The sequence below is a fragment of the Mastomys coucha genome, unplaced genomic scaffold (genome assembly GCF_008632895.1).
Source record: "Mastomys coucha isolate ucsf_1 unplaced genomic scaffold, UCSF_Mcou_1 pScaffold18, whole genome shotgun sequence".
In the NCBI taxonomy this organism is placed as follows: domain Eukaryota; kingdom Metazoa; phylum Chordata; class Mammalia; order Rodentia; family Muridae; genus Mastomys; species Mastomys coucha.
In genome coordinates this window covers 57048475-57064490 of record NW_022196900.1, presented here as the reverse complement: position 1 = coordinate 57064490, position 16016 = coordinate 57048475, and the positions used below count along the sequence as shown (strand labels likewise).

Below are 16016 nucleotides of genomic sequence, written 5' to 3'. Positions count from 1 at the left end.
CAGTCACAGTAGCCTTGGGTGCTCTCTGTGCAAACGCAATGCAACCTCTACCTGCCATCTTTTAATGAAAAGGAAAGGTGAAGCAGTGCCAGAGCCCCGGCAACCTCAGACCCACCTCAGGGTGGAGGTCTCACCATTGCTAACTTTCAGAGAGGGAGCAGAATTCGGATCGTAGGAGGCTGCACCGCCAAAATCTGGCTGTGTTTTAGGGACCACCACCAACTGCCAAATGAATTCCCCACAGCTTGCTCTCCAAGGCTTCCCTTCCTTTCTGTTTTCCACTCTAGTTCTCCTGCTGTTTTGTTTTTCTGTAACTCTATTTGTTTCATACTTCATTACAAGGAAGATGTCTAAAGAAAGAAGGAAGGAAGGAGTGAAGGAGTGAAGGAAGGAAGGATGGAAGGAAAGAAGGAGGGAAGGAAGCATATGTCTCAGAGTTCAGTGGCTTGCTCTAGAGAAAGCATACCATAGTGGTCAGCTTCTAAGTAACAGAAAGCTTGGGCTACTCTTTCTCAACATTTACACAGACATTTCAGATACAAAAAAATTCTTGAACACATAAGAGAAATACAGTCAAGTATTACAACCCTCAATGTGCAGCATTTATCTTATTTTTTTAAAAAGCAACACAGGGGCCAGTGAGATAGCTCAATTCTTAATGGTGCTAACCAGGCACACCAGGTGAGCTGAGCTTCTCCTGGAACCCACATAAAGATGGAAAGAGCAAAGTGACTCCACAAAGTTCGTGTCTCGCTGTCTCTCTGTCTCTCTCTCTCTCTCCCCACACACATATACATATGCATGTACACACATACACATGCACACACACAGGTATATACATATATATACCATGGCATGCGCCCTCCCCCCACATCCCCATCATGCAAACATAGACATGGACACACAGTTTTTTTTTTTTAAGTTAAAACAACTGGTTCTACAAATGTTTAAAGAGTCCACACAGTCTATTAATTAGGAAGACCCTAGTGTAAAATTATCAAAATCCTTGAAATTTTAATAACTGAAGAAATTACACCCAAGATAAGTGAGTCGTTGCATGGTATGTTCTTCTATCTTGGGAACCTAGTACCATGCACAGACCATAAGAACTGAAAATATGTTTGATGAGTCAATGGCCATGGTAGAATCTGTCAAGAGAGGCAGCCAAACTGACCTCACTGGCCAGTGTCAGCCAGAGCATCCCCGTGATGCAGCTGCTGTCTGATGCACACAGAATCTTCCATCACAGAGCTTCTGAGGAGCAAGCGCTTCAGTTCTCTGCCTATAAAATAAAGTCCCGGGCCTCTGATTTTTTCTTCAAGGTAAGAAAACAAATTTAATACCAACACAGATGACATTCTGGATGGTCTCTTACTACATTTTTAAGCTTTTAAATAAACAATGGATTTCGAAATTATCTTGAGAGTCCCGGAGAACACTTTTGGTTTTTTTGTACTACCATGAACTTGATGTGTTGTCGATATCTCAGAAATAAAAAGAAGCTACAGAAGAGCAATCGACTAACCATCATGCATGGGCCAAGTTTCTCAGGCTGCTTCCTACTATATACAGGCAATTAGAAGAACTCTTCATCTCAAATGTTAAAGGTTTAAGTGGAGAGCTAGTGAGATAAAACGTAAGAAAATACTAGCTAAATATCGCATCTTAGGAAGATAAAACGTAAGAAAATACTAGCTAAATATCGCATCTTAGGAAGACAGGCATGAGATCTGAGAGGCTCGGCTTAAATGCTGGCTCTATTCTTTCCTGATCGTCTGACTTGAGTGTGTTCTGCCCCTGTTGCTTGACAAGGGCAGTCACAGTCCCCTGAACACATCAGGAACAGCACATCTCCAACACACAACAGGAACAAGGCTACCAAACTGGAAGTCAGAAAGGAAACAAAGTTAAGACAAACAAGCTCATGCAAAATCAAAGAAACCCATATCCACGATAGATAAAACTTCACAAAGCCATGCATGGTACCCAAATACACAAACCTCTCTGGCTGCCCCGTGTTTTGAGTCTGTAAAGGAAGGCTCTACAGCAAAACAAGAGAAAGCCTGTGTGTTCGCCTGTAAACTAAGTGACTGCAAAGGGCGCCCAGGTGGAATCCGTGGTTCTCTCTCATCCTGCTCTCTACACTCTGTCTGCCCCACAAGTCAGCTGGCTAAGGACCATGTGGCACTCACTTGTCACCCTCCACCCAGTCACCTCCCAAGCGCAACTGGAAATGAAGCCAAAGCTAGGCACAGCCAGTCTCCACAGAGGAAAACTCAAAATGTCTCCCTTTGAAGAATCACAAAGCTTTTGTTTGAAACCTCTGACCTTTCTAGAGAAATCAGTCACAGTAGTTTAAAAATGTAGGTGGCAGAAGTACAAAGCATGGCATTTATCCACTTTGGGTGTTTTTCATCTTTTCTGAGATGAGGGGCACACATCTTTGGAACAATTATGCCTTTAACTGTAATATTTCAGCCCAATAAACTCTGACAAAAACCATATGTGTGTGTGTGTGTGTGTGTGTGTGTGTGTGTGTGTATAATATATAACTTTACATATAATATGTATTCTTTTGGGCTGGTAAGATGTTATATTTTTAAAATTATTACCCCTACCTCATTTTATTGAAGCTCTAAAAAGGTAAAAATTTAAAAGCATTAAAAAATAATTCATTAAAAAAAATTAAACATGGTAATTATTTTCAATTTGATATTAGAGCGTGTGTGTGTGTGTGTGTGTGTGTGTGTGAGAGAGAGAGAGAGAGAGAGAGAGGGAGGGAGAGGGAGAGAGAGAGAGCATGGCATGGAAGAGCACATTGCTGTCGCACAGGTATGGAGGTCAGGGGACAACTTTGTAGAGTCAGTTCTCCATGGGCGTTCCAGGGATCTAACGTAAGTCACCAGACTTTGAGCTTACTTGCTAGCCCAGAATGCTATACCTCTTGATTGAGAAAGGTGATGGGAGTTATTTTTGAAAGTACATTAAGAATAAATTCTAATAAAAGTCCTTGTCATTTACTGATAGGTCATAAAAGCCCCACAATGATTGTCTTTCCTTGCAGGCACACATAGCAATACTATCTTGTTGCACAGCAGCATTACACAGACTCCATTGTCAGAAGTTACTGGAAACTATGACATAAAACAAAAACCTCTCTACCATTTACAAAAAGAGAAGGGAGGACGACTAAATGAATCCAGCAGCGATTTCAGGAACTCACTAATCTTGCATGATACACACCCACCCAGAGGTCCTTGTCACAGTCCTACAAAGACACAAGCATTTTTCATGCAAACAAGTTGTGGCCAAAATCTCAGCCAGAATCCTTACTCATCCTACTTTAACTTTAAATAACTTAATATTGCCAACATACGCCTGAGTACATCACTTTCCATGGACAAAAATCTTAAACACATCCTATCAGAAATGAAAAGCACTAGCACATGGCAGACATGAGGACCAAGCGTTCAATCCTAGTACTCAGGAGGCAGAGGCAGGCAGATCTGTGTTCCACGCTAGCCTAGTCTACACAGCCAGTTCAAGGACAGCCAGGGCTACACAAAGAAACCTTGTCTAAAAATCAAAAACAAACAAACAAACAAAAAGCAAACAAATAAACCAATAAAAGCATGAGCATAAAGGGTATTTGGACATTTAATGTTAATGTACTGTTATAACAGAACCCACACAACGGTGCAATAGTGAGCTGCAGAGGTAAAGCCTGCAGACACACCATACCTTATACTCTATAGCTAACTTTGATGGGATCCTACCCCTCATTCAGTTTGAATACCCACAACAGGATAGAGAAGGGCGCCAGGTCACTTCAACTCTTCGGTCCCGTCTATGGCCCTCTTATAAACTGGCTTCTTTTTGTAATCAACACTTTCATAAAACTTGATGAGAGTTTGTCACCCTAAGGCCCTTTATGACAGACACCTCCTTTGCAAGGCAATCAAGATTTGAAAGTGACAACATAGAATCCTGTATGTACAATAATCTGTTTCGTGCAGGAGCTTAAAATTAGGTAAGTAATCCCTTTAAGATTAAAATAGACATAACTGTAAATGCCTCCAGCAGGAAAAGAGACCCACACATCAACACAGGTGAGATGGCTTCAAATTTCTGATATTGAGAAATTTGCCTCTGATTTTGAAAAGATAGCAAATGCTGTAATTCTACTGTCCCTGTTACTTGCTGGCAAATACCTTTCCCTAGCAAATATTCCTATCCAGAACAAGCCTTATGACTTACTGTAGATACCTTCTCCAATAGCATGCTGGTAATGTGCCACTCAGTCCTGGGCTAGCAAGACTGCAGAACAGCATAAAGTCACCACACAACAGTGTCAAGAACATCAGCCCAATACGGCAGGTGCTTTAGTTTCACAGAATTTTTAAAATAGCCTCCTCCTCTCTTTCTTGACCTTTTGAGAGACGATCTAGCTCTAAAGCCCAAGCTAGCAATCCTCCTGCCTCAGTCTGAATAATGCTGAGATAACAGGACTGATTTTCCATACGCAGCTTAGTAATCAACTTTTTAGTTTATAGAGTATTTCAAGCTAGGCATGATGACACATGCTTTTAATCCCAGCACTTGGGAGTCAGAGGCAGACAGATCTCTGTGAGTTCAGCCTTGCCTAATCAACAAGTTCTAGGCCAGTCAGGGCTACACAGTGAGACCTTGTCTCATAGGGAAAAAAGTGATATTTCTGTTTTATTTAATAAAGGTTCAAGCCAGCAGCTGATTTAAATACACCTTAGAAGAATTAATACGTACAAAGAACCAATGTAGTATAAATTGTAGTGGTGGGCCTTTTTATTTTATTTACGGTGTAAAATTCACATTGTGTGGGTTTTAGGTTTTACACTCTAATCATTAAGAGCTAATCTTGGCTGGGCATGGCAGTACATGCCTTTAATCCCCTGGTCTACAGAATGAGTTCCAGGACAGTCAGGACTATACAGAGAAACCTGTCTCAAAACAGTGTTCTCTGAGCCTGAAAAAAAAAATCTTGTATAAATTTCAAAAATTAAAATAAGGGCATTAAAGTCAACCACCTCTTGTATAAATTTCAAAAATTAAAATAAGGGCATTAAAGTCAACCACCTCTGTTTTCATATTTTTCTATTTTAATTTTTAAAAATTAAAGTAATAAAATTCCTCTTTTGGAACATGATTTTTGCTTTCTTTTATATTATAGACATAAAACCAAAGGCAAATTTCAAAGCAAAACATTTTTAATTTTAAATTTAATTTAATTTTAAATTTTTAAATTTTTAAATTTTTAAATTAAATCATTACAGGTTTAAAAGATTATTCCCTGTACATATATAAGTATGTCAAAATTGCACGTGAATGTGTTAAAATTAATTTTTAGTTATTATTTGGCTTACTATTCAATGCCATCTGAAAGTATCTAGAATTCATTAATCTAACTATATCTTTTTAAAAAAAATATTTTAAACCTGTTTCAAAATGCATTTATTCACTTCATCATTCTAAAAGTGACTTATTTCTTAATAAGTCACTCTGGAATTTTGACCCTAACACTGACAAGAGACCATTTTTCTCCTAACCAACTTAGTCTCTTCTGTGGCTAAGACTTGAACTGTTGAGGGAATTATCTCCACAAAAAAGTTTAGCTTTTGGCAGTCTCGCTGTGTGACACTGCTTAAATGGAGCCTGTTACAAAAACACAAGCTCTGAAGATGGTATAGGGTGGGTTTTGATGGCTTTTTTAACAATGATTTTTGAATCAGCAGACCGGCCTGGATGTCACAAAAGAGTTGCCATAGGCTTCTCTTTGGAGCTCTGTTACTTACGATACCGATGTGAGGAAAGAGTTAAAGGGGAAAAGAAAGAGGGAAGGAAAAGAAAAGAAAGGGTAGGAAGTAGTCTGAGGTAGGCCGCTGGCCTACCAATGTGGGGATGCCCAGAACTGGGAAGAAATGAAGTTTAAACGAGCAAGCTAAGTATAAGTTGAACTCAGGATAGTGCCAGCCGTGGCTCAGACATGCTAAGCTGTGCCTTTCCTTCAAGCTCTGTATCTGTACTCTCAGTTATGTGGGTTGCAAAGATCTACCACCAGGTTAGGTGTTTGAAAGACATAAAATGATGTAAAAGTCAATGTAAACTTCTCAGAGATGTTCAAGTAATTCTACTTCAATTCATAGTCACCATGGCCCTCCTGATCACTGCCATGTTAGCAACGTGTTACACAGCTCAAAGAAGACCAAAAAGCGGCAAGGCACCTAGACTGGAAGGGCTTCTTTCATTGTGTCTTAAGTAGCTTCTTTTGCAAGCAGAACTGCAAGCTTGTTCTCTGCTGTAGACTTGCTGCCTTTACCATTTGCCGGACATATCATTCTTTGCCTCCAAATCCATGTTTATTTAACTAGAACTGTGTTGGGAGAACTAATTCCATTAGCTAAAACACAGCAGTAACCATAACAAAAAATGAATGTGTTCTCCAATATGGGGGACAAAAAGGGAAGAGTCACTTCTATTTAAGTAGAAGTGAGAAACTCCTGTCGAGCTCCGAGACATCGGAGTCTGGCTCTCTAATGTGTGGGTTGCCATTACATCAGTGAGAGAGAGAGAGAGAGAGAGAGAGAGAGAGAGAGAGAGAGAGAGAGAGAGAGAGAGAGAGAGAGAGCGAGCCTGAAAATGCCCAGCTGGCCGGCACTGGAAGTTACATGATGCAAATCAGCAGACACCAGAACCATGTCCACTGCATCCCCTGCCACGTTCTGACTCCCAGAGACCCTAACTGGAAACCCAAACTCCAGAAGATGTCTTTGTAAAACACTTCTTTATAAAGTTTTGAACTGAACCTTTTGAAGCTACAAGTAGCAGTTTTGTCTCAAATTAATTGTACAGAAGAAAAAAAGTAGAATTATGCATGATAAACTTCACTTGACATCCTCCTGTCTGAGATCCTTTACAATCGCTGCATAGGCCCAAACACCTTCAGAGTATATCCACTTACAATTCAGTCTATGGTTTTACATTTCCCTTAACAATGCATGCCTGTTTATACATACTTTTCCTCCTCCACCTGGCTTCCTTCTCTTCTCCCCCATCCCGCAAGGGTTCACAATTTATAATATTTTTAAACCTAAGTTCTCACCTCTAAATAAGGGTAGAGAAATGACTTGAAGGAATGGTACAAAAGTAGATTTTAGCATATTTGCATTTTTTTTCTTCCCTTGTAATCTGCAGTATTGTTTCAACAACCTATATTGACATTTAGGAGCTGCTGCTTCTGTGAGAAATTTAAAAACCCGACAGGCTGTTCTGTATCCTCTGGAAGCAGCTCCAGGCCTTAACCCAGTCCTACTGTGTACAGCACTGACCACAACAAAAGCTGTGGTTTCTCCCACACTAGCCTTAAATAGGTTTAAATTAATGCTATTCATCACAGGGTGGGAAGGAAGACAGGCAAACCATGCCAATAGCATTGGGAAATTTTCTAACCAACACAGTCAAACCTCTTAGCCATAAACAAACTGACCTCCATTCAAAGGCTTCCTCCCAACCAACTTTGCTCCGTGTTCCTGTGAGAGCGCTGCCTTTGAACTTCCACCTTTTTTACTATGTCCTAAGCATCGGCTTTTGTTACTACATTCAAGGAAAAGGATATTGTTACTATCCTCAGGTTAGGGCAGAGCATACTTAAGCTCTAAAAGTCATATTTAATCTCAAGTTTGCTGGTTGCTAAAACTACCCTTATGTAATTAAGAGGTAAAACTGTATACGTGTATCAATAATTTACAATGTATTAATAAAAGAAAATTTTTACCATGAATTCGGCTTAAGGTCAGGATTGGAATTTAGGATACAGGACAGGTCTCTCTTAATTTTAAGTATCATCATATACTAATTAGTCTTATCCCTCCATTTTCAAACATACTGTATCACCACAAATCACATGAACTATGTGCACAAGTTTCTGCTAGAGAGTTAAGCTTCTTAAGAAGTTTAATTATATATGTACAGCCTTAGTCGTGGCTATAAACACATAGTCACATCACATATACACATATACTTGCCAGCAGAACATGCTGACATGTTAGAAATGCAAACCCCCTCTAACAAATGTGCTAAGTCACCTAAAAGGCAGTGCATTGTAAAAATTAATTTGACATAGAATCATAAAGTATAGCAAAACAATATGACTTGTTTTTAATGTTTAAAAATTATTTTCTATGCACTATAACCTTATGTGTAATTATTCCACACTTAAAGTAAGATCTTTTGAATACTACTGAAATCGTTGCTACTGCTTAAGCAGCACTCTGGGTGCAGCCTGGGTGTGCACACACGCACACAAAGCACACACTCACAGGCACTTCCCATCTTACACCTGTTCTCAAGCAGTAGGAAGTGAATTCTCAATCTGTCAACAGAACCATCTGGTCTATCTGCATATCATGGTTTGCTCTAGTACTATATGAAGGAATGGCAGTCACGAGGCCAAAATAAAACCAACATGCACCTGAATGGGAATAGCTCCTCTTTTGGCTGAAATGGAAACACATGGCTCATCATAGGCGGACTAGCAGAGTTCCAACTTAAACTGAGTGTTATTGAGAACATAACCAGAGGAACAATTCGGTCCAGGGGAAGGATGCGGTGATGAGTAGTGCTGCCCTGCAAGTTACAGGATGGGTACCAAGCTGCTGGGATACTGAGCTTGAGGGCAGAAACAGACCAACCAGTCAGTAGCCACTGTACTGACTCCAGTGCAGGCGTGTTCACTTTCCATCTTAAAACCCACGCACACTTGCACCGCCACTGGGACAGCATTTGTTCCTTTGTCATTGGCTAATTAGCAGTTGGAGCAATTTGCTGACAGTTTCAGTCACTTAATCTTTCCAAGTGGATTTTTAAGACAGCTGAAAAATACTTGCAATCTCAGAAAAGTCCTCACCTTTAAAAAGTGACAGTGGCTCAGTGGGCTTCAGCTTTGGGCCCATTGCCACCCACAAATTAGCTAAGGCCTCCGTCGAAGTAAACATAATTCCATTTGTTTAATTGTAGATTTTAAGTGTCACCACAAGTAAAGACTGTCTCAGAGCTGCTTCTCTACTCCACATCAGGTAGCACCAAATATAAACAGTGATTAGCACTTTATGTCATAAATAAAGTGATCTACCTCTGTCCACAAAAGAAATCCTTTTAAAAGTCCAACCTCTAAAAAAAATTTAACTAGCTTAACAGCACTCTTACAATATGATTACATTTCCAGAATTATATAGGAGCAGTTTCAAAAAAAGAAAAAAAAAAAAGAAAGAGAGAAAGAAAGAAAGGAAGGAAGGAAAGAAAAAGCTCTCCAGAAAGTTCTCGGTTGAGTGCCTACTAATGAACAAAGGTTAACTTTATCTAAAAGGTCAAATGCCTGGTGGCTAAGGTTATGACCTTAACAACTTAAATTGTGACCTTGCCACGTGCCGGGTATATTGTAGATTCTGATACAGATCATCTGGTAAAGGCTGGTCATAAATTAGCTTTACTGTTACACGCCCACAAAGAAAACCATTTGCCATGATACCATAATACCACCAAGTCGTCATATGATACATGGGAGAGACAATGCAAACAGGGACTAAATTAAAGACATAAAATGGTTTTGTTATTTTATAGACTGAACAAGATGAAAGTCTCAGGCTCATGGAATCACTTGCTTTCACTTGACTTCTTACTGTGTATTTGTCACAAAATTCACACAGTTCTAATACCACCAGATTTAGGGATTTAGCCAAAGTATTGACTTTTATCATCTCTAAGCCTTAAGAAAAAAAAATCACCTCTGCTTTTAACAAATATTTGATTATGCATTTGCTTCCAGTATTCACATTTTAATGTTTTGACAAAAAAAAAAAAAAAGCAGCCAGTGCATGAAGTTATAATCAGTGTGCATATTTTAAAAGGGAAAAAAAAATCTCAATTTGGTGGCTATGTAGAGGAGAGGAAGGGAAAAAGAACATTTTCAAAAGAAAGGAAAATAAAAATGCATTACAGGTGCAAAGGCCACAATGGTTTTGGCATGGATTGGGAAGCGCGCTTCAGAATCTCTGCTTCTTGCCAGTACTGGCAAGTTCTCAAAACTTTTAAGGAGGGAAAAACATTGTTTAGTGTTTACAAATCTTCAGCATTGTAACAGATGCTTGTCAAGTCAACTGCACATAGGTTGACCAATCTACCTCACTGGTAACTTCTCTTCCACAAATAAGGGATCTCAAAGTATCTTAAGTCAGGTTTGAAATATATTCTGTTGAAAGGCCTTTACTACTTTCTTTTTGCAAGGCCCCTGTTGCTGGCACACGGGCAGCCATTATTGTGGTGCTCTGGAAACCAATGGCCAGGCATTTGGCTGGTATTCAGGCCTGAGGAGGGATTCTGGGATACATGAGGAGCACCAAACCGAAGGTAGTCTGATCCATGTGGCTGTCAATAAATCTTTCATAAGCTGTAAGAATGCGAGCCTTCCCAAGCAACCTCCCAAATGGCATTACAGCAGCATCCTTCCTTCGGGCATCGGACCAGCTAAGCTAAGCAACTGGGCTAGCATAAGAAGTATCCGCGTGATAACGACCCACCAACAGAGAAAGGTGAACCAGAGAACGGGAAGAGAGAGACAGCTAAGTGTCTTTAAAGGTAGTCTCCCTGAGATTCTCAGAGAAATGGTTAACTTAAAAGCCCAGAGTGGGCCTTGCTCAAACCGACAAAAACTCCACAGACACTTCTTCCATTTTGTTCTTTTTCTGTAGGAAGTACACACATACACATACTACATCAATCGTTGGCACTCTCCAGTTTCTAAGTTGCCCAATTAGAACATTCACTATTATTAATAAAGTCTTTTCTTAAACAGGTAAAGATAAACACTCAATGTAAAGAGTATGCTAAGAGAGTACTGGGAACACCTATAGCCTTTGCACCTTCAGGCACTGAACACATACAAATAATGAAGAAGAAGAAGAAGAAGAAGAAGAAGAAGAAGAAGAAGAAGAAGAAGAAGAAGAAGAAGAAGAAGAAGAAGAAGAAGAAGAAACCCTCTAACTTTGCTTTTATATAGACAAGAAAAATGAGCAGCAAGGTTAAGGAGGGTTAAGGGAAGGCCACTTGTTTCTGTTTAGAACTTCTGCTGCCTAGAACTGGCTAAAGCAACAGGCATGTCTTAGGATCAAGTATACATTTTCAAAAGCCCAAATATTTGAAGCGTTTTCCGAGCACATCCTCCGAAATACACATCTAGCCCCTGCCAACACAACACAAAGGACGATGTGACACACTTGCAAAGTCAATTTCTCCAGTTTCTTAAGTAAGGACAGATGGGCAACAAAAGTTCTCTTTCTAAATCATATATTGAAAAAACAGAGAGTAGAATGTTAGCCGATTTCCTTGAAAGTTAATTTTTTTTTCCAGTTTTAAGAATCTGTTGCAGAATAGTGCTGACTTTGTAGGCAGTAGATTTTTCTCTTCGTTGTGGGGGGGGGGAGTGTGTTTCTGGGTGTATATGTGTATGCACGATAAAGAGAGAGAAACAGGGGCAGAGACACAGAGAGAGAGAGAGACAGAGACAGAGAGACAAAGAGCACTCCTAAACAAATCACTGGTTGGATTCCACAACTTTCTTTCTCCCATCTGGCTTGAGCAGCTGCCATGAAGGCAATCTAGCAAGACTGATATGTACATAGAAAAAGTCAACAAGTTACACAAGACCTGAGCTTTCACGTAACACAATGAGCCTTTGTCTAAAACAAGACGAAAAGAACAGAGTAAAGCTGCATTATTTCACCCAGCTCTCAACAGTTGATTCCTAATGCTCTTCCAAATTCTGAAGCATGCTCCGGAAAAGATTTGTCTAAAAATCAATAGTGAATCTCACACAAATCAACATAGGTCGATCGATCAATTACCAATACCGATTTCTCAATGCATTCGGAGAGGCTATGCCAGCTGGTCACATTTAATATTAACCCCTCTGTCACTTGCTTAGAATTTAGTTGGTTGGTTCCCCTCAGCCATTTGAAAAAACACTGAGAGTTCCAGCATACGAAGCTGCTAAGCTTGTATATTAATGTGATTATCTTTCTTTCATAAGTGACCAGCATTTTGATAGTAACCTTACCTCCAACTTCTTACTTGGCAGGGGTTGCAAGAGGCCTCAGAAGGTTGAAAACAGTCGCAACAGAAAAGCAGCTAACAACAAACTAAATGTATTTTAATAAGATCACAATCCAGTTTAAAATCTACTCTTTGTTACAAGGGTCATCATGAGCCTCTTACCATGACTTGAAATTAAAACAATGTGACCACAACGTTTCATCCATTGAATTCCCAAGACCTCTGACAGCATTACTTACCATATGTGACCTGAGTGGGAATTCTGAGAGCTTTGCTTTTATACCTGAGTGAGGGTGGCACCTCAGACAGGGGCAGTAGGTTGTTCAAGCTGTTTTGACTATGGTGTACCTCTGAAACCTCACTGGCTGGATGCCCTAGGTTTGCTATATGGGGAGGTCGGAAATGGTTCAGCGTTCACAGAGGCCATCAGCAGAGACACACACAAGAAAGCAGAAGGGGTTCTTCCCATTACACTTACCTGCTGCATGTACAAAGTATGCCAAATATAAATCGAGTTCCTTTACAGAAACCCCTATGTGATGGGGCTGGACACAGAGCCCTGGATTAGAGCACTGCGGAGACTTTACAAGGCGCTCGCCATCAGTACTTTCCAGCGGAATACCTTTGAACAAGATCACCATGACGAGGTCCAACCTCCATACTTTATCTGCCTGGCGGAGGCAGTCAATTCTCCGCATCTTGCCTTTCTGGTCAGGGTTGGAAAGAACACAGCATGGAGGTTTTTTCCCTGTAACTGTAAGAACAAAATCCTCTCGGTATTCAGGTCGGATATCTTTCCGTAACTTGGCCAGAAGTCGGGAAGCCCACTTCTGCTTGACCTCAGGCTTCTCACTTAGCAGTTCATCCTTCACGGCCCTCTCCTCTTCTTTCGACATGCGCTTCTCATGTTTTTTGAAGTATTTTCGCTTTCGGGCCTGCAGGTTGAACCATGTGTAGGCGAAGGCGCGGACATGGGGCAGAAGTGCTTCAATGAAAGGATGAAACTCATCCTAGGAAAAAGAATAGAAACAAAAATACGAATACGACCAACACAAAATGAGACAACTTGCCTCTGGGACTTGCCCTTAAAAAAACAAAACAAAACAACAACAACAACAAAAAAAAAAAAAAACAAAAAAAAAACCCACCTCATTTCAGATGAAATGTGGTCCAAGTATTATATTACCTTTAAAACCATACTTAAAGTCCCTCAGGGCAACCAGAGGAAGGGGAATCTACTCTCGGTACCATTGCCTATGATCTGAAAGGAGAAAGTTGCTAAGCATTTTAAAACATTTTGGTACATTCTGTTGTGCGGCCTACTTCCCAAATTCTTTACACAGCAAGCACAGTGTATCTAAACCTCTATAGAAATATATACTTTTAACCCTACTTCAAGGAGGCCATATCTAATTTTGTCCCAGCCTTGACCTCACCATTTGTAGTACAGCCAGGGCCTGGCCGCCAGATTGGCAAATCCTAAACACTCAGGTGCCAGTCAATGTTTATGGCCGTCTAGGAGTAAGACCCATCTGTACCGTCAATGAAAACAAAGGCTTTCCCTCTGAAGAGTCCATGTAGACTCTGATCTGCCTCTCATGTATTTTAGTAATATCTTAATTATGTTTCTGAATATTGTAGTTACAGATAATTTATCAAAAAAAAATTAGAAAAAAAAATGTGTCAGGTCCCTACAGAAAAGAAAGGAAGATTTGGTATTCGTTTGGCTAAAATAAAAGATCTATGCCCAAGAAATTATTACTGAACTATGGGAAGAGAACAAAAAGGGAGGGGGGGCACACCAAACAAAGCAAAGCTCCACGCCTGAGAGTAAACAGGGTGCCTCACCGTGACAGTACTCTTGCAACTGAACACATTCACTGTGCTGATAGGACTGGGGAACACCCTCAAAGCATTCAGCCCTACAAAACACATCGCCTCATTTTTAAAAATAATATTTCAGGTTTTTTTTTCCCCATCAACAAACAGGACACTCAAGGAAAACCTTTACAGAGCTCTTTAAAAGTCAAATAATTTGAAGAAAAAATTGAATTTAAAGCCTTTGAATTTTGCTACCCAGTTTTCTTTAAAAAATACGTGACTCTCATGTTGATGCTAGTTGGAAAATTCAAGTATAAAAATTTTTTAAAAAAAGTTAAACAGTAACGTTCACAAATGCTCAGAGAGAACACCCAACTCTTGACTAACTAGACCACACCAATTTTATACAACGGCTTTCTGCCACAAATGCCCCTCGAGATAAATTATTTACTTTCAAATAAATGAAGATAAGGAAACTAGAAGAGCATTTGGTGACTACTTAAGAAGAGTTAAGGTGGACAAATTTAAGATATATTATTTTTTATGTGTTATAGCAACCTGCATGTATACATTATTGAGACACAAGAAACTGTAATACCAAAAGCAGTATTACTACTAAAAAAAATTTACAAAAAATTTAAACATTCAAATATAAACTGAAGGGAATATATTTTACTAGTTAAATCTGTTAATTATTTTTACAAATTTTAAACAAGACTATAAACATTACATATAGCAGGGTTCTTTAAGGTAAGTGTATAATAATATGGTGAATATTTAATTGTTATAATAATTGGCCTTTTCCCTCTTTCTGCACAAATTTTAGGCTCCATGGCTCAAGTTCATTTTTGAAACTTGGTCTTTTTTGAAATAAGGGTCAAAAAAAAAAAGTAGTGAGCTTTGGTTAACATGTGTGCATTCTTCAAGTTAGGAGAAAAAAAGAACAAACTACAAGAATTATAGTATTCTTTACCATAAACCATTAGCATTTTTAAACTGTGTGATGATTGAGAATCTTTATTCCTTTGGAAGAAAAGTCACAGTTTATCCGCTAAGGTGCATGCCAAACCACAGAGCTTTAAACATTACTAAATTCTGAGCTCATCCTTGAAATGTTCTAAAACACATAAACTTTATGTATTTCATATTGACTGACATCCAGATGTATACAGGATATACTAGAGACCATGACTCTGTGGCATTATGGAAAGAATCCCTGAAGTCGACCTTAAACCACACAGCGGAGCCTTCTCCAAAAGGAGGCTTCATTTTGAAGACTCAGCTTCATTTCACAATGCAAATAGCTCCAAATAATATAGCACAGATATATGCTAAAGGGCTTTACCTTATTAATGATCATAAACACATTAAGTAAACATTTGTGGCTACTAGCCCAAAGATACTCCCAAAAATACTTCTTAAAAACTGCCAACTGCATCAGTTCACGCTCAGAAGCACTGCGTTCACCTGCCAACCAAATGCCCATAATATCTCTTCATAAAAAAAAAAAAAAAATCTGAGAATAAGGTCAGCTAGTCATCATGAACAATCTATGTCCCCCAGTTTTACATCAGAAGTATTTCCAATATATTATCCCCCAAAGGTTTCTAGGATGCAAATAAAAGTACACAGCATTTTATATAACTTTACTCACATGACAATTATACTTTGTCAGAAATATCTCTTGAAGCATCCAAACTTAAAAAAAGAAAGAAAGAAAGAAAGAAAGAAAGAAAGAAAGAAAGAAAGAAAATACAGGAAATGTATGTCTAAGGAAAGCATAAATGATTCAGGGGGGTGGGGAGCGCGTCCTCATAAATCATGCTGCTGACCAAAATACCATAAACTGTAATATTTCAAAAATATTGAAGAGAAAAAAAGTAATATTTTACATACATAGTTGGTGAGAATGTTAAAGATCACCAGTAAAAATAAACCTGTGGACCTGCCTCAAAGCCACATTACTTTGAACCAGCATCTAAAATGTGGATCTGTTTGAAAACAGGCCAAGTTTAAGAGCCACAGAATGGTGGTATGCTGGAAACTACTTCTCTTTT

At 39.2% G+C, this 16016-nt stretch overlaps 1 protein-coding gene across 11 annotated transcripts in view; it reads right to left on the bottom strand.

Moving 5' to 3' along the window:
- The window catches only part of Nfia (nuclear factor I A), a 532531-nt gene that overhangs the window by 318107 nt on the left and 198408 nt on the right, over nt 1–16016 (bottom strand). For all 11 annotated transcript variants that reach the window (XM_031377888.1, XM_031377890.1, XM_031377889.1 and 8 more), the window contains exon 2: nt 12617–13148. In XM_031377888.1, the coding sequence (XP_031233748.1) occupies nt 12617–13148 (532 nt within the window). The remainder of the gene's footprint in view (nt 1–12616; nt 13149–16016) is intronic.